The sequence below is a fragment of the Microtus oregoni genome, unplaced genomic scaffold, assembly GCF_018167655.1.
Source record: "Microtus oregoni isolate MIOR12 unplaced genomic scaffold, Mior012 000000F_ref0000247, whole genome shotgun sequence".
Lineage (NCBI taxonomy): Eukaryota > Metazoa > Chordata > Mammalia > Rodentia > Cricetidae > Microtus > Microtus oregoni.
The window spans coordinates 92670916-92688600 of record NW_024543059.1 but is presented as its reverse complement, the minus strand read 5'-3'; the positions used below and the strand labels follow the sequence as shown (position 1 = coordinate 92688600).

The 17685-nt window shown below is 53.5% G+C and overlaps 2 protein-coding genes across 4 annotated transcripts; both read right to left on the bottom strand.

Annotated features, from left to right (window-relative positions):
• Positions 1–589: 589 nt before the first annotated feature.
• LOC121451490 (cytochrome b561 domain-containing protein 1) lies at positions 590–6674 on the bottom strand. Of its 2 annotated transcripts, none has more exons than XM_041657037.1 (3): positions 5705–6674; positions 5216–5253; positions 590–4865 (listed from the first exon to the last, which is right to left on the bottom strand). In XM_041657037.1, exons 1-3 carry the CDS (start codon positions 5850–5852, stop codon positions 4362–4364), a joined length of 690 nt encoding a protein of 229 aa, XP_041512971.1. In that variant the 5' UTR covers positions 5853–6674; the 3' UTR covers positions 590–4361. The 2 variants fall into 2 exon arrangements, with proteins under 2 accessions (XP_041512971.1, XP_041512981.1); XM_041657047.1 differs by having other exon boundaries at positions 5838–5914.
• Positions 6675–7272: 598 nt separating this feature from the next.
• On the bottom strand, positions 7273–15749 carry Atxn7l2 (ataxin 7 like 2). 2 transcript variants are annotated; one of them, XM_041651043.1, is made up of 12 exons: positions 15592–15723; positions 14161–14339; positions 13651–13716; positions 13164–13268; positions 12588–12798; positions 12016–12302; positions 11363–11445; positions 10771–11021; positions 9802–10000; positions 9573–9694; positions 8312–9107; positions 7273–7412 (listed from the first exon to the last, which is right to left on the bottom strand). In XM_041651043.1, exons 3-12 carry the CDS (start codon positions 13685–13687, stop codon positions 7398–7400), a joined length of 2106 nt encoding a protein of 701 aa, XP_041506977.1. In that variant the 5' UTR covers positions 13688–13716; positions 14161–14339; positions 15592–15723; the 3' UTR covers positions 7273–7397. The 2 variants fall into 2 exon arrangements, with proteins under 2 accessions (XP_041506977.1, XP_041506972.1); XM_041651038.1 differs by lacking the exon at positions 14161–14339 and having other exon boundaries at positions 15592–15749.
• Between the last annotated feature and the right edge of the window lie 1936 nt (positions 15750–17685).

Here is a 17685-nt window from a genome sequence, read left to right as displayed (position 1 = left end):
AGGCTGGTCTTGTACTCATAGATATCTGTCTGCCTCTGCCTCCTGAGTGCTGGGATTAAAGGTGTGCACCACCATGTCTGGCTGTAGTGATCACTACTATTGGTCCTTTTTTTTTTGTTTTGTTTTGTTTTTTTTTTTGGATTTTTCAAGACAGGGTTTCTCCGTAGCTTTTGGTTCCTGTCCTGGAACTAGCTCTGTAGACCAGGCTGGCCTCGAACTCACAGAGATCCACCTGCCTCTGCCTCCCGAGTGCTGGGATTAAAGGCGTGCGCCACCACCGCCCGGCTACTATTGGTCCTTTCTCTGTGTTCTACTCTTCCTTTAGAAGGGCAGAGTTAGAAAGGAGTGATTTAGATCAGTTACAGCCAAAGCTCTGGGCTGAGACCTTACTCTTCTGATAAGACCTGGAGCAAGCTGTAGGGACGCAGATCTGCCATCAGCCCTGTGGCTCGACCACACTGGGCAAGCACTATGTAAGACAAACCTCAATAACCATGATCTTGGTGGCCCCTCTCGCAGGCAGAGATAGGGTGACCTTGCATCCAAAAGTAAGAAACGTGACTGTTACATGGCCCCCAGAGCCCCCAAGGTTTGGGTCCCCCTGAGCATCATCTCCCACAGTTTATTGCCTCCTTAGGAGGCATAAAGTCAGGCTCAGGAAGAGAAAAGGACAGAACAACCCATCTGCTTTCCATTTGTTTAATGCTTTGAACCGTGTTCCCTCGTCTAGCCCTCACAACATCCCTGGGAGGTAGGATGAGAAGCAGTCTGCCCATGCCACCCAGTGTCAGGAGCTGAGACACTCATGCAGCAACCTTGCCAGTATCCAGCTGGCACACTTTTCCGTTCACGACACACAGGTTCTCTGTGCCAGTCACAGACAAGGGTCTTGGGGGTGGGTACTAACCCAGAGACTTCCTTGTGCTCTGAACTTGCTTAAGGGCATTCAGGTGGAGTGTCCCACAGAGGTCAAGGTAAGTACACCAAAGTTCTAGAGGTCTGGGGTCATCAGCTTCCACAGCCATGGTGGTCTCAGATGAGCATTCTGCCTTCTCTGTGTGCCCTGGCTCACTGCTTACTCTCAGAGAAAATCCTCAGGCATGGTCAGGCAGCAAGAATCCCGATTCCCTCTCCCACAGCGCCTTCCCATGCTGTTACACTCCAAAACCCAGGGAGAGGGGGGGAAGGTGAAGGCTGGCTGACTCAGCCTGCAAGTGCTTAGAGATCTGGAGCTGAAAGGCCCCAGCACCATTCAACTAATGATTATTATTAACTCTGAACAGGCCTTGGCACAGCAGCCAGCTGGCTCAGGGGGGAATGCCTGGATCTCCCACAGTGAGGTTTGAAAAACAAGACCCACGGCAGCCTTGCATGGGGGTGGAAAGGTGGGGACAATGAGACAGGGCAGGCCAATGTCACGGAGGAAAGGTGGCCTGCCTTGGGAGGGGGAGAGCAAGCACAGGCTGGCCAGTGATAGCAGCCTGGCTTGCATGGGGATGCCAGTCAGAGAAGGAAGCAGTTCTGAGGCTGAACCCCTGTCATTCATTCACGGCCACCCCCAGCCCCAATGGGACTCCAAGGGAGGATACAGGAACAAAGGGGCTTCTGAGAAGGCTCCAAACCTGAACAGTATGCCTGTTACCATTTGGATTTAATACAAAACTATCTTTCTAATGCCCTCAAGGTTGAATCTGAGTATAATCAAGCTTGGAACACAATCAAATATGGAATCAGGACTTAGCACGATATGGAAATTTGTACAAATGATGGGAGACTTTTAAATCTTGAGCATCCTGAGTATCATCCCCCACCCCACTTTCAAAAGCAAAACAGGCCGACTGCTAGCAGCTTCCCCTAGTCAAGGAACACTGGAAAAGGACAGTCACGTGCCCCCCCCCCCATGGTCTCTGCCTGTCTGCCAAGAAGCCCAGGTAGTATCCAGACACTGGAAGATACAAAGAGGAAGGGGCAGACAGTGGGAAGAGGGAGCACACAGCCAGCAGGCATATGCAGCCGGCAGCCACAGATCCCAGCTGGAGGAGGAGTACCCTGGCACTGAGGTCTAATGGTTATCCAGCTGCTGCCCCAGGATGTGAGGGCAGGTGGTGATGGAGAAGTGGAAAGACAGGAGGGGAGGTAATTCCCGCCCCCCACCCAAATCTGGCCTACCAGCAAGAAGGGCTCATTCTGGTGACCTCCCTATACTGCGGTCAGATCCCTAAGCAGGAGGCCACTGCTACCTGTGCCCTCCTCTCTGCTCTGCACCGATGCCCTCCAGGCCCACTGGTCAGAGGAAGCGACAGCTGGGTCCCTTCTTCCTGCAGAATATAAATGACTCCCCTTCCTCCCGGGGCTGGGAATAGACATCAGATGGCACAGCCCACGCAAACTGCCGGCTGTCAGCACGCCTGCCCGCCCGCCCGCCCACCAGCCCCCGCACCACCTGGGAAGAGGCAACACCTCAGGCAGGCTCAGGCTTTCCGGCATCGCCTCTCTCTCTGAGAACGAGCTGCTGAACCTTACCTGGCCCACCCTGGGGAGCCCTACATCAAAGTGACCCTAGTGAGACCCTCTTTCAGGGCCCAGTAACCATTCCTTCCAAGCTCACAGCACACTGGACAGCTTGAGAGGGAGAGCGGGTGTTGAAAAAGACAAGAATGGTTTCCCTCTGTGCTGCAGGAGCCTCTGTTTCAGTAAGCTGTATTTAGACAACTTATGAGAGATGCTATCTCCCTGAGGAAAAGCACAGTGAGGGCCACTAAGAAGCCACTTCAGCCCTAGGGTCCCCGTCCCCATACTATTGAATCCCACCCACCTAATTTCTGAGCTACCTGGAGAGGAGGCCTTAAATCTTCAGAGGATCCGAGACATAGAACAGATACTTCTCCTTTGTCTGTGCTCAAGCCCCTATACTTCAGGCCTCCCATAGTTTCTGATGGGCTCTGCCTTCCAGGGAGAAAGCTGGGCGTGTACATTTCCTGGCTCAGCAATCTCTACTCCTTATTAGGATCTATAAAGGGTTTGTCTCCTGGACTGACCCACACCACAGCTAAGTGGTTTGACATCCAGTCCTCACCGCTAAGGATGCTCTGAGGAACTCAGCTGGACCAAGGAGGTATCTTGGCAGGGAAGAGAGCCCAGTTGGTACCAAAATCATCCCACTCTTAAGCCAAGGGGCTGGCAGGGAACAGCTAAGGAAAACTTAAATGACAAGAAGGGAAGGACAAAGCCGGGCGGTGGTGGCACACGCCTTTAATCCCAGCACTCAGGAGGCAGAGGTAGGCGGATCTCTGTGAGTTCGAGGCCAGCCTGGTCTACAAGAGCTAGGTCCAGGACAGGAATCAAAAGCTACGGAGAAACCCTGTCTCGGAAAAAAAAAAAAACCAAGAAGGGAAGGACAACCAGAGAGACACTGAGTTCCTTGAATCAAGGGGGTCCCACTCCCTGGTTTTTATTTTGTTCCGAAAGCCTAAGAATAGTTCCCTGGAGCAATGTGCTAAGTATATACTCTAAGTCCTACGGGCAGTGTCAGATGCCCTGAGAATGAATGTCGAGAGAATTCCCAGACTCTACAATCTAGACCCAGAGGTAGCCTGAAGGAAGTTCTTAGCTGAGCTAAGGAGGCCAGTAGTCCAGGGCTTGGTTAAGGACAATGCCCTTCTGTTCCTCCAAAGAACTTTAAAGTGACTTTAGTGCCTTTACTATCTTATTGTCTAGGGGACCCTCACCTCAGTCCCTTCTTTCCATGATTCATGGCCCCTGTTCCTTGGTTCAGGAGTGGAGCCAGCACAGATTTCTGAAGGATGCAGGTATAGAGTTGTCCTTCCAGGGGAGTGAAGGAAGCATGGAGGAGAGAATTACATCCTGAGCTGTTCACATGGTCCAGAGCTAAGGAGGTATTCAGTAACATCAATCTGCCAGACACCAAATGTTAAAGGGTGCGGAAACTGAGGTCCTGAGATACGGAGCTTGTCTAAGGGCGACTGTACAGCACAGCCAAAGAGACCACAGGCTACCACAGTACTGCCTTTCCAAAGGGACCCCGATATCTGCCTGTGGCTGTCATTCATAACCAACAGGAACTCCACAAACAAAAAGTCACCACCGTCACCATCAGCACCACCACCTAATACTTTTGTATCCCATCAAGGTGAGGCTTCAGGTTCTCCAGAACCTTCCACTTGCACCCAGTAGTACATTTCCCCCATTGAAGCCCACCAGATCATCCCTCAGCAGTAACAGCTAGGGTTTCTGCACCCCGTGGTTCAACCACGCAGTGCAAAAACATCGTCTGCCTCTGAGGTGTGCCAAGGAACTGCTGAAGTCCAAGAATCCCGCCTAGGCTCAGAGTTTGGAGACATTCACATTTCCACTTTCTTCCTTGGCAAGTAGGAGCTGGAGATCTGGTGCATGATCACCAGGGCCGGGTACACCGGTAGTGCCAGGCACAGGTACCAGGCTGCACCTTTAATCTGGGCCTGGAACCACACTGAGTACATGCCCAAGAGCACTGTTACTGTAGCCATCAGGTAGACGACCAGGCCGCATGTCAGATGGTAGAGCTTGAGACGAGCCACCCTTGAGACCCGGGCTGCCCGCGGACAGAGGAGGCCGAGCCCACACAGTGCCTGTCCCGCAGTGGCCATGAGTGTCAGAACTCCTATCCAGCTGTGCCAGGACGCCATATGGGACAGCTCGCTGCGGATCTTGCTGGAGATGATAAAGCCCAAACCCAGGATAGCGCAGAGGATGGCTATGGTCTGCCCTGCCCAGTGCAGTCGAATCCGGGTCTTTCGAGAGCAGAAGAAGAACAGGGAGTGCTCAGGTGAGAGGAGTAGGATAGCTTCAGCCATGCAGAGACAGAACTGTAAACACAGGAGAAGGTCAGTGAACCTCTGGTCTGCATGGGGCCCGAGAAAAAGGAGGTCTTATCCCACATCCAGAAAAACATGGGAGCTTAAAGGGACTTCCTGCCTCACACACGCCCTTTCTGGACCACAGAACAGCAAGACCTTGATAACATTCCTCTCACTTCTTCCTTTCAGACCCTGGAGGAGAGATAGCCCCTCCCCAACCTCAAGCCCCTGATAATTTACTACATTTCCCCCAATCCTATAGGTTTCAGGGAAAGATCAAGCCTTCTTTGACCCTATCTCTCTGATCTTGAAAAACTGAATGCTTCCCCAAGGGTTAAGGTAAGTATATTCAAACTCACCGCCAAGGCCATGAACACAGGGTGCCAGGAGAAAAGACCTAAGAATCAAAGAGAACAGGCTGACAGCTGGACATCACTGATATTGCAAAAATCTGGCCACAAGGGAAAGGTCAGCATACCGTCTCAAGCCTAAGCAAGAATCAGGAACTCACCGCAAAGGGGTAGCGGCCAAGGAGCCCTTATACCACCTTGGCCTGAGTTCTGCATTTGCTGCTAGCCCAGTCCTAGAGTAGACCTTAGTCTGCCCGAGACCCTCCCCGCACCTTTCCATAAGGGACCTCATTCTAAGGAAGTGTCAGTTCTGTCTTTTCAAGTCCCACCCTCCCAGGATTTCCGGGGACCCACCCACTACGCCTTTACAACCACTCCTCGACCCGCCCCTCCTCAGCTGAGGGTCTAGGTTTCTCGTATCCGAGCGTGCCCAAAGCAGCCCCTCCAGCACCTAGGCTCCGCCCCCTCTCATAGCCCCGCCCCTCCCCGCACACTCACTGGTTCCTGGCCGGGACAGCACAGTCAGAAAGATGGTGAAGCCCAAAGCTATCAGGTGCGCCAAGATCCCACTGCCTCTCCGCAGCCAGCGGGTTAGTCTCGGCTCCCTCGCTGGAGCGGGAACCAGACCTACCTCCTCGAGCTGCATGGCAATGCCAAGCCGGCCGGTACAGTCCAGCAAACAGAGGCTTCTTCCGGGTTTGCGATCGCGGAGGCGGCGGCGGCTACAGGAGAGGCTCCTCCCCGGGGAGGCTTCGGGGCCGTGTGGTGGAGGTGCCCACAGCGCCCTCTGCAGACTGGGGGGGAAGCGCTTCGGGCCCCAAAGGGCGGCTCCCGGAAACCTCCATTGACCTAACCGAGCTCCCAAGCCACCTTCATTTCTACTTTTGTATCTACAAGGGTATCTCAAGCCGCCTGTGAAAATTACATCCGTAGTAACTGATATCAGCGAAACTCCAAATCACACACTTGGTTTGCTGACCCAAGAGCGTGACCCAGTGTTTTGAGCAGCTTTCCAGAAGGACTGGATTCCCCTGGCTGCTCACTCTGTAGACTTTTCTAGCTTGTTCAGGTACGAGATTCCTCCTTGCCCAAACATAAACGAAAAGAAAAAGCCAAAACATAGTGACCCAAACCTGGTGAATTAAAAAATGAGAACCGAAATACGTAGTCGCATCCCTATTTACAGGAGTAGTTGTCCCCCGTAAGATATTCCAAAGACCCGAGGCACTTCCAGTTTTTGTCACCTCCACACCAGCTATGCAGCCTTGAGGAGCGAGGTGATCCAGAGGAACCAGGGCTCCCTCACAACCTCAAGTTCTGTAACACTATTACCTCCAAAAAGGTATGGCCAGCCTATCCGAGAGAAGCTTTATACCGTTCTTCAGGAGGCAGGGGCTGGGGAGATGGCTCAGTGGTTAAGAACACGTACCGGGGTTCACAGCTTACTGGAACTAGCTTGGGGGATCCCACACTTCTGGCCTCTACAGACATCACATGCACATACCCACACACACATAATTAAAGAAATTAAAAAAAAAAAGCGGGCCAGGACTTCTAGAGCAGTTAACACCAAGTTCAACCTCAACATGGTCGACAAACTAAGGCTGAGTTTAGAAGTGGGAAGGGCAAGAACAGCCAAAGAGACCAAGGAAATAATCTGTAGAGGGATGGAAACCGAATTGCAAGAGAATCAGAAAAGGGCCGTAAACTAACTCCCACAAATCCTGAGGACAAAAACTCCAGGGCAGAGTCAAAAGTGTAACTTCCCTCCCTTCCTTGTTTCCTTTTCCAGAGGAGCGGAGTTGTCTCTCTGGGACTCCTTGCTCATTCAGGGCCATACGCCTTCTCATCCTCTCTGGAAGGAGATGCCTACTGACACCAGCTCCAGGTTGTGTGCCCTGTGTGTGTGCGCATGAGTGTGTACTGCTCATCGTCTCAGCCTCTCGGGACAGGGCTGGGGAGAGTAAAGACACTCATTCAGCTACATCATTTTTCATCCTTTTCTATGTTTCTGTTTTTATATTTTCTTAGCAGCAACAGAACAGGGAGACAGTCTTGAGGTATTTTAAAGAGTTTTTTTTTTTCTTAAAAAAAATAATATAAAGTTATAAAAAGCGGCAGCAGCCTGGGGCCCGGATCTGGAGGGGAGGAGGTGCTGGCGGCTCCGTTGCAGTGGGCAGGCACTTTCTCGTTAATGGGCTTTTGACTGCAGGAAGACAAGAGGTAAGAGACAGGGTCAGGGTAGGGGCCTACCTAGTATCCTTCCCTGTGAACATCTGGGCTAACCCTTGAATTCCTTCTGCTGGCCTGATAAACACGACTAAGCAAGGAGAAAAAGAATGCCAGCCTAACAGAGGCAGACTGGGTAGTGAACCTGGAGAACACACATACACACACCTGTACACACAGAGGCAGGTCCTTTACCAACTATCAGATTTCCCTCATAGGTGCCAGGACAGTGAGCATGCGCCTAATCCATGCCTCAATCAGGAGCCTATGATCCCGTCTCACCTCCCAGGAATCCCTCCTTACAGAGATCACAGGGATAGATGAAAGCACCCTCCAACAGAAAAGGTAAAGAAACCTAACTACAAGCTTTACTAGAAACCTGGAGAATCTACTATAATCCGAAGTGACTCTGTGGACCTTAAATTGAGTACTTGCTTTCTGATGTCCTAATGCCAGAGGAAGAACCAAACTACAGCAGCCCACTCATCAGCTACTCAGGATGCTGGGACCCAGACTCCCTTCCCCTTTAGAAAAAGTCGCTCCAAGTCCTGGAGGGAGGACCACAGACAGCTCAAGAAGAAATGGTCCTTAGACTAAAGCACAAGTAAAGGTGGGATGGGACAGCACGTCCTAAGCTCAAAGGAGGAGGCTGGGCAGAGGAAAGGTCCCTCAGGCAAAAGCTGGGGTCACCTTGGAAACAGCTAACTAACCTTTCCCTAGTGTAGATGGCCCAGGAGTTCTCTCAGTTTCCCCTTTATTCCCTTTTCTGGAGTGGTTTCCTTGGCACCCTCTCCACGTCACGTACCTACTGTGTTCCCCAGCCTCAGCCCTCCTGACCCCTCTCTGCCCATGTCCTTCAGGAAGCTGGACTGGTACCTTCAGTGTAGAGCACTTCTCCTCAAAGGGCAGGGCTGGACCTGGTTTCCTACGACGAACAGAGCAGGTCCCATCAGGAGGGACACCCGCCTGACAGTGCTTGGCCTTGACTGGCCGGCAGTAAGTGGCCAGGTTTTTCCGCTTCTTGGCTACCTCCTCCTCGGAGAGGCAGTTGGTTGGCAGGACCTTAGCTGGGTGTCCAGCTGCTCCCCGGTTCTCTATTTGAGAAGCCTTGACTGGTATGGGGGATGAGTGAGGGGAACCCCGACAGTCCAGGGGACCTGCTCTTTTCACTCTCGGCCCCACTGTTCCATTAAGCCCCATGCTCAGGGTTGTTTTAGTCTTGGCTGAGAGACCCCGACAGCCAGAGGGTTTGCCTTTTCCAGCAGGCTCCAGGATGCAGGTCCGTTTGAAAGTGGTAGGGCCAGGGGATAACTTCCGCTTTCGAGAAGGGGCCTCCATCTCCACCCCTTCCTTGCTTTTGGACGACTTGCTGGCCTTGGAAGGTGGCAGCTTGCTGAAGGACGGAGACGGAGTATTGGCAGGCAGTGGTGAGGTAATAGCCTGGCTACCGCCCATGCACTCTGCCTGGCTACAGGCAGCTGCTACACTGGGGGAGCCTGCAGGGTAGTTAGGGACAAGGCTGTCCTTCATGGGGGGTATGGAGGCTGGGCAGGCAGGTCGGGGGGATGGGCCTGGGAGTCGGGGGCAGCTGCCCATAGAGGATGGACTCAGGGGATCAGCTAAGGAGGGACTGACAAGATGGGATGGAGGTTCAGCCGCTGGTGGGATCTTCCTGCAGCAAAGAGAGAGCTTCGCTGTGATACTGAGCAAACTCCAGGGCCTCCCTAAAGTACACCAGTCTCTGCACCTTCAGATGGCCAGCAAAGCCCCAAGGCTGCTGCCCCCTGCTGGGAAACACTGGAACTAAGAGCCCAGGAAGGCACAAGAGAAGGAATGACCTATCAGTACAAGGCATATGAACTAACAGGCTGACCCATTAACAATCTCATTTTTGGTCTTAGTTTGAGCATTTCCCCATGCTACATTACCTAAAAGGTACTGGAAGTGATGGGTAAGACTCTAGATTGACCCCGACCACCCACCCACGCCCTCCTCCAGGCTACCAAGTCTCACCCAGTCATGCCACACCCAATTTGGGTTCTTAGCAATCAGCCAATGCACAGCAGACTGGGGCTTCTGAAGCCCAAGGATTGATACTCAAGCCTGAGAAATTAAGTTCTGAGTCCATGAAACTCACTTCCACATGTGTGAGCTGAGATGCCGTTCCAGCATGGAGCTGAGTGCCGAGCAGAACCGGTCTAGCCGGCGGCTAAACACGTAGCATCCTGGGCTCACCAGCCGGCTCCCAAAGGTGCAAAACTGGAGGCAGAGGAAAGAACATGGTTGGTAGAACCTGAGATACAAGAAGGCATCTGCCTACGAGACTTAGCCACCCTCCATCCCAGCTCCCTGTCCTGTGTCCTTACCGCCTGTGGCCTAGGAGGCCGGGTTGCATAATGGCAGTCAGGGGAAAGGTGGAGGTCATCAGATGTCCCCTCCTCCTCACTCTCCTCGCTGGAGGCCTGGGCCCCACCCCGGGGCAGAGGGAAAGGGAACAGGCCTGGATCCCCATCACCACCACAGGGACCTTCATCATCCACCTCACTCTCAGAGGAGGCCTGGGACCTGGAAGGGCCAAAGGGACACAAGGATGATGTGAATGATGCAGGATCAGAGTGGGGGGTGTCCACGCTCAAACAGTCAGGGCACTCAGGGGAAGAGGAAGGGCTTGGGAAGGGACGGGAAAGTACAAATTAGATCACTAAGTGAGAGACAGAACCAAGGGCCACAGCTTCCAAGGGATTCTCTCCCCAGCCTCTTCCTTGGCCTTGCCTCTTCAGGGAGAAAATCTGCTTCAGACCTGCTTCCTCAGCAAAATCTTCCCGGTGTAACTACACCCAGCACCGCTCAGCCTAGTCAACTCTCTCAACCCTCCTCTTTATCACGCTCTCCCGTGAGCCTGTCTAGGAACCCGGCCTATGCTCCTTGTCTACCCCTCCTACTGCAGATGGAGGTGCGTTTGAGGCTCCTTCCATAAGGCAGGCTCTGCACACAAGGGGGCCAGTGGATGACTACCAAGTAGCACTGCTTTACTCAGGGCCCTGGCCCATTCAGCTCCCTGATGACAAGTGCTAACCCATGGGAGTAACTGAAAAAAAAAGAGTTCATATCCTGGGTATTGTATCTGACATACCTCACAGAGGCTGGAGTGTTGCAGTGTGCTTGGGCAGAAGGGCAGTCACCTGCCTCACACCACTGGTAGGGTTCTAGTTACCTTCCCATGCTTAAGGGAAGTGAGCACACCTCCAGAACACCCTGAGTCTATCTCCAGGGCTCCCTGACACCTTAGGGACTGAGTACCCCCCAGCTAGGTATGGTAAAGACTCTGTACATACCTGGGAAGTGCACAGTATGGATAGGCCTGCTTAGAACGAGCAGAGGTGCTGATGGGGGCAGCTGCTACCGCTGCACCCTGGATGGCGGAGGGAAGCTCCTGGGAGGGGCGCTCGAGAGTCGGTTCTTTTCGTCCCGGGCTCTTTTCCTTGGGAGATTCTCCTTTGCGAGAGTTGGCTTTCAGTTCAGCCACGAGCACATCAAAGTCCTTGGTCCTGCCTGGGACCTCCCTGCGTTGGTGCACTGAGTGGATCTAGAACAGGGCAGAGTGAGCGGTAGGGAGGTGTAATCTTAGCAGGACTGAGGGGTATCGGCCTTTGACCCAGAGAGAGTGTGCGTGTTATGGGTGGGGGTGTTTGTGTGTCCATTTTACTCTCTCATGGGGCTGAAACTCTCAGATGGGTAAGGAGATCTGAAGGTACTCCCTATCCACTGAGCCTACCTTGTGTACACCATGGGTAGCCTCTTATCCCCTTCCCTGGTGTATGCCTAGTCCCATTCCTTGAACTGAGTTTCTAATAACCTCTGAATGCTCCTTTCCAAGATTCCGTGTCATGCTGACTCCCCCATCACCATGCAGAGGGATGGGGTTACCTTGCAGGTCAACAGTCGCGTACAGATCTTCTTGGTCTCTGGATTTATGACCCCACACTGCCTGTTGAGGTCAAACTCTTTACCTGTGGGGAAAGAGGTTCCAATGAATCTCAGGTCCTTTTTTTTTTTTTTTTTTTTTTTTTTTTTTTCAGTCCAAGGAAGAATCTGGTTACTTCCTGCAAAGGGCCCAAGAAACAGCAGGACTAAGGTCGAAGAGCCTCACCCTCAGGTCTTGCTACCTGCTGGGTATAAACTACCTCAGCCCCATCCCTGGCCCAGGCACTCTTAGAAGACTAGTAGCCCAAAGCAGGGCAGCCCATACCAAGAAGCAAAAGCAGCCACAGGCATCTGAGATGCCAGGAAAACCAGCTATGGGATGTGAGAAAGGAGAGAATGGTCAACAGCCCAAGGTGAGAACGAATGACTTTGCTGACTTGGGTACAGGGCCTCTCAGGCTAGCTCAGACACCTGGAGCAGCAAAGCCTCCTGGGAACAAGCAGGGCAGGAGGCAATGGGGTTTCTGTACCCTGCAAGCTGTAATGGCCAGACCTAGCCAGGTCCACTCCTTCCTGACCTCAAACCTTTCTGGCCCAAGAACAAAGAAGCCCAGTGAAGTCTCCACTCCGCCTGAGTTCATGTCTATAACTACTCACGAGCCATCTTTCGGTGGGTTTTAGGAGGCAGCCTGGCTCCACTGGGCTCCTTCTCCGGGGGGCTGCCTTCGGCCCGGTGATTGGAGCCCTCACCAGGGATTAACTCGATGTTCTCTCTGCCAGGAGGATCTTTAGGAGAGGGGGCCGTGGGGACTTTTCCAGGGGAGTCCTTGGGGAGGCCTCCTGGCTGACTGAGGAAAGCAGAGGGTGGAGCCACCCTGACTCCTTGTCCATCAGGCTTCGGGAGACTGGACATCTTCTCCAGATTCACCACAGGCACGAAAAGGCTACACGTGGAGAGAGGGTATGGGCTGGGAGGTGGGGAGGCTGGGACTGGGGTCTGGACTCTAGCCCAGAGCCATCTCCTCCCTAGCTCTGGAACTTGGGTGGGCTCCAAGAGAGGCGTGGAAAAATGGGGAGCCCATGTTCCCTGGAATATATGGAAAGGAACTGCAGTTGGGTTAGCTATTTCTTGCTGTGAGCAGTATCCTGCAACCCAGGGCTAAGTGTCAACCCTTCCCTGGGTCAGGATCAGGGTCAGGGCTAGTCTCTGGGGGTTTCTAGCCTCTTACCAGAGGTTGTCCTTCTGGGTCTTCTCAGGAGGCTGATGGCCACGGCTCCGGGACCCCTGGCCCTTCTCCCTGGAGGAGGTTTTGGTAGAACCTGGGGCTCTACAAGCTGGGCCCTGCCCATTCACTACATGGCATTTCTGAGAGCTGGCAGGGGCTGGAGGTGGGGGTGGGGCCCGGGCATAAAGCTTGCTGAGGGGCCCATGTCTTCTTTCTGTCACCAGGAGGTGGAGAGAGCAACTGAAGTGAGTGGTATTGACTGCTTCCTCCCCTGATGTCCTAATCAGTCCACCAATTCTTTTACAGAGCCCAAACTGCTAGAGCTTGGGCTGTGCATCGGTCTCCTTCCCATTCAAAAATGAGCCTTCAAGACTCAAACTTCTAGAGCAAACTTCTTGAACCTTTGAATTGTACTGGATGGTACAAGCTTATCCAAAGAATAATCCCGACACCTACAACCCTCAAGCCGCCCCCAGCACCACTTTCCTTTACCCCACATGGCCTCCCAACTGACACTGTCCTAGGAGTTCCCTGTGCCACCTTCCTGTCCCCTCATCACCTCCCTGGAGCGCCCCTCACCGCAATGCTTCTGGAAGGCTTGAGGCTTCACCACCTGGCTGCAGTGGTTACACACAACCAAATAGAAGTCGTCATGGGCAGGGCAGTGCCCGAAGATGGACATGTCTGCAGTGACAGAAGCCTTGATCACTGGGGTTAAGGACTCAGGATTTCTCCAGATCAAAGAGCACGCTCATCCCACCGCTCGGAAGGCACTCCTGCCTTCCTGCTGACACACGACAGGCTTTTCTGCTGGATGCTCCCAGCTTCCGCAGGCCCATCTAACCAGACCCCAGATGCATGGGACTTCATGTACGTGGTCACCAACCACCTATGATTAGGGTCTCCAACAACAGGTCACTGGAGCGGGGACAACTGACTGGCCGACTCAGACCTATCCAAATGAGGCTTCCCCGGCAGCCTTGCTGCTTCAAGCTACCTCCCCCAGTGAAAGGGAAAAGGTGGCCCAGTTTCCCCGAGTCCCAATCCGATGTGTGTTGACTCGTACCTTCTTTAATGAGGGTCATGGCGTCCAACTTCTTCATGTTTTTGCTACTCTCCTCCAGCTCAGCCCCTGGAGGAGAAGCACAGCTCAGAAGGCCCATTCCCTTCCCAGCACCCAGCAGAGCCTGTAGCCCAGTGGTACGAAGCCCACACTCCCTGACAAGCACTCAGAGTTCCTGGAGAAACTGTCAATGGGTCATTCACAAGTACCCATTTTTCCTTCATGTGCCCCTCTGAGATGAGACGACCCCATTAAGAAGGATAAAGACCCTTCACTCCCAGGTACGGTACAGGGCTCCACTGCTGACTAGGTGGGTAACTCTGGGTAAAATGCCTCTTTTCTGGGTCTTGCTTCCCCATTTAAAAGGGAAATGGTTCTAAGATTTTTCTACACGTCCCTGAGTCCCTTTTTGAGACTGCTTACATGGGTCCTTTTTGCTACTCTGTGGCATCCCAGACAAGTACCCTCCCAGATCCCCACCCCCATAAACTCAGTTTGCTCCACCCAAGTTACCATAGTATCATCAAAGTTACACTCAGCTTCTCAGGTCCTGCACTGATAGGATGGCCATAGAATAGAGAAACTGCTGCCTTTGGACCCTTTGGCATCTTCAAAGTCTCCTTGATCAGCTACGCAAGCCCCTCCCCTTCTTAGGGGGGCTTTGTCCAGAGGTTGCCCTTGTACCTCAGTTTCTGGGTTAATGACAAAAACATCTTAGCTGTGTAAAGCAGCTCTTTCCCCATCCCCCTACCTCACTCCTCACCCCCCCTCCTCTAAGCCCCCTCCCTGTCCCTTGGAGGGGGGGGGGGATCAATTCTGAGTCACCAAATCCATTTGACTCCACTTCCGGTTCTCAGTGCACCTAGACCCTGACAAGGGCCCCATCTTAGCCCACTCAGCATGGGGCTGTCCAAGGGTGGCCTGGACTCCCTTCTAGGTTGGTTCTCTAATGCTCACTAAGGAGTTGCCCCTTTCTGGGATGAGATGGTTATTGGCAATAGTAACAACCAGACACGAGTGGTAGTGGGTTAGGCATGCAAAAGATAAGGGCAGCTCCTACTCCTCTAAGTCCCCTAAATCCAAGTGTGGAGAATGAGGGAACAGAGCTGGAAGTCAGTTGTCTCAAAAGAGAACAAGTGTCATTACAGCCATCTCCTCCTCCACCTCTTCTCACTTGCAAACTTCTTCAGGGGTGTGATGCTTGTTGTCACCCCAAAGGCCACGAGGCCAGGTGCTCCCTGGGGCTCAGGAGACAAAGATCAGAAGGGGCTGCAGGCCTGTTCACCAAAGGCACTCAAAGGGCCTACAGAAAATAGGGGTTAAGGGAGAGAGCCAAAGGGCAGGGCAAGAGGCCCTGGAAAGGATGGAGGCTTGAAGGCATGGATGGATGAACTGGAGGGAGGTAGGGAGGATGATGGATGGATGGATGGATGGATGGAGGATGGATGGACTAAAGCGGGGGGGGGGGGGGGCGGGAGCTCACAAATACTGCACCAGGCTGGGAAACGTGGTAAAAAGCTAAGGTGCGGGGCAAAAGGCTAAGGATCAAGGGGGTGGGGAGGGGGGGCACAGAAGTGGGGTGCGTGGGAAACACGTGGAGAGGACTGTTGCAGATGGGTAGAGCCAAAGCAGGTGCAGGACGGATGGGAGCTGGAGGCCAGCGCACAAGACGAAAGATAAAGGCAAGTAAAGTGGGGGCAGGTACTGTGCACCCGCAGAGATAGAGGTGGGCAGGGTGGGCAGCAAGCGATGAGCCGGCGCTAGGACCCGGAGGCGCGAAGGTGTCGGAGCAGGCGGGCACTAGGACCCGGCGGGTCCTTTGTTTGGGGGGCCGGGGAGCCGGACGGCGGCTCCAGTCGGCGGCTCCCCTCAGCTGGAGGGGGCCCTAAAGGGGGGAGGGGAGGTAGTGATGGGGTCCCCGGACTCTAGTGTGGCTGCACTCACCATCTGCCGCATGCAGGTCGGCCCGTTCCACCCACGAGCTCCAGCTCTGTCCCGCGAAGTCATCGAGACTCGGCACTCGCCGCTCCAGAGCGGCCATTGCTGCCACCGCGCGTTCACGCACCGCCATCACCGCCGCGGACGCGCGCCCGCCCCGGCGCCGCCGCCGCGCGGCCCCCTCCCCCACCCTCCCCCGACCGGGGGCACGCCTCCCTCTCCCCCTACCTTGCCAGTTCACTCTTTGCGCAAGCGCAGTTCGGGTCTCCTGCCACCACCTCCTCACTCCCGCATAGCTTTCTGGGAAGTGTAGTTGCGGAGGGGTGGTGATGCCTACGGAGCTAGCCGAGGGATCCCTTCCAAAAAGCACAATCGCACGCGCAGGGATGGAGAGATCAGAACCTCGGGATACCCTCTTCCAACCCCTCTGTACACGTTCTTTGCGCCACCAGTTCACTCTCCCAAGCTTACTACGCACACCCCAAACCTCTCTCTGCCCGAGATACCCCTCTAAAGCCGTGCATCCGCCAGCTGGCTGGCGCCCCTTCCTGGGCTAGCGGCCACGAAGCGACTCTGCTCCCCTGTAGATCGAATGGGGTAGGTGCAGGGAGGTGGGCTCAGTGAATCGGAAGGGCAAGGGGAGGGAGTCTGCAGGACGTGCTGAAGGACACAGGGGTTGGAGTAGGGGGAGGGCACCAGCTCCTGTGCTGTTCCTCTGTGGGAAACCCACGCTGACTTGATGCAGAACGGAGGGTTGGAATGCTGTTGTCTGGGTTTGGGAGGACTTGGCTGAGCTCGCCAAGATCACCTGTCAGTATGACAGAAGGCTATCTTGGAGCCAGAACCAGCCCCGGAACTGGGGTGGCCCCGAGGCTTCTGGTGTTTTCAGTGTCTTTGCTGATCCATCTCTCTCCTGGGAACTCCGATCGATAACCTGCGTCACCTCTTCCCAAATCCTGGCTGGACCCTGATTCCATCTATCATTTCGGCTTCTTTTTCTAATGAATATTTTCACCGCTGGAAAAGCTGTTACTGAAGCCTTGGCATAGGGAGGTTTTTCATCATGTCTTTTTTTTTCCTTCTAAGACCCATAAAGTACTTTAATCACCCACCTTCTCAGCTGACAATATTTCTTCCCTCCCATAAGACAAAAGTCTGCCTCCACATCCCTCCCCATTCTCATTGGAAATAAAATATTAATCCTCTTTTTCCTTCAATACCTCACGCCATATTGCATCCCTTTGCCTAAAATTTCTTTGACTTATTTTGCAAGTTTGGAAGCAAATAAGTCCAGGTCTGTGACTTTAAGACCACAGACTTTCTGCTTTCTGTAGAAGAACAGCTAACTCTATAAAGAATAATATCTGAGGGCAGAAGTTGTAAAGCAAAGGCTCACCCATAGGTGATCCTTCAGAGACCCAGGGATCTGATGAGATTAAATGTAAAACTGCGTCCAAGCACATTTCTCTAGGGAATGTAAATGTAGCACACGGCTGTCTATCTGAGGGAGATGGAGGTGCGAGCTTGTGCCGTGTGAACCTCATAGTAGAGAGGGGAGCATATGGCCCCCGACTCCTCCTTTGGGTCACAGATGGTAGGAGAGCAAATGGAGACGGCACTGTGGAAGCCACTATCTTTTACCTTTCGAGTTTGATCCAAATTTGCTAATGAGTCTCAGTTTCTTTGGACTAATTGGGTGCCACCAAAAGAGTCGATGTCACCAGACTGGGCCTTGCCAAGAACAATTGTTCAGCCAGCAGACTATCGCCTGGGGTGCGGAGTAGAGAAGAGTCGCGTGATGTCTTGGTAGAGATGCTGATACTCGCCCAAGAACACAGAACGAGGAGAGAGGACAGGAAAGAAATTCCCAGAGAGCCCCCTGTCTTGGCTTCTTAGTGGCAAATGTTCGCAGGACTGTTTATTCAAATGTGTAATAACAAGCACCAGAAAACAACATGCAACATTCTCCCCCCCCATACTTGATCTGCAGTCGCAGCATTAGGAGACCCATGGTCAAGATGTTGAAGGGAACTCATGTCTAAGAAAGGGCCTGGCTGGGCACCTCCACATGGTCAGAGTCTACCAGGGCAAAGGGCAAGT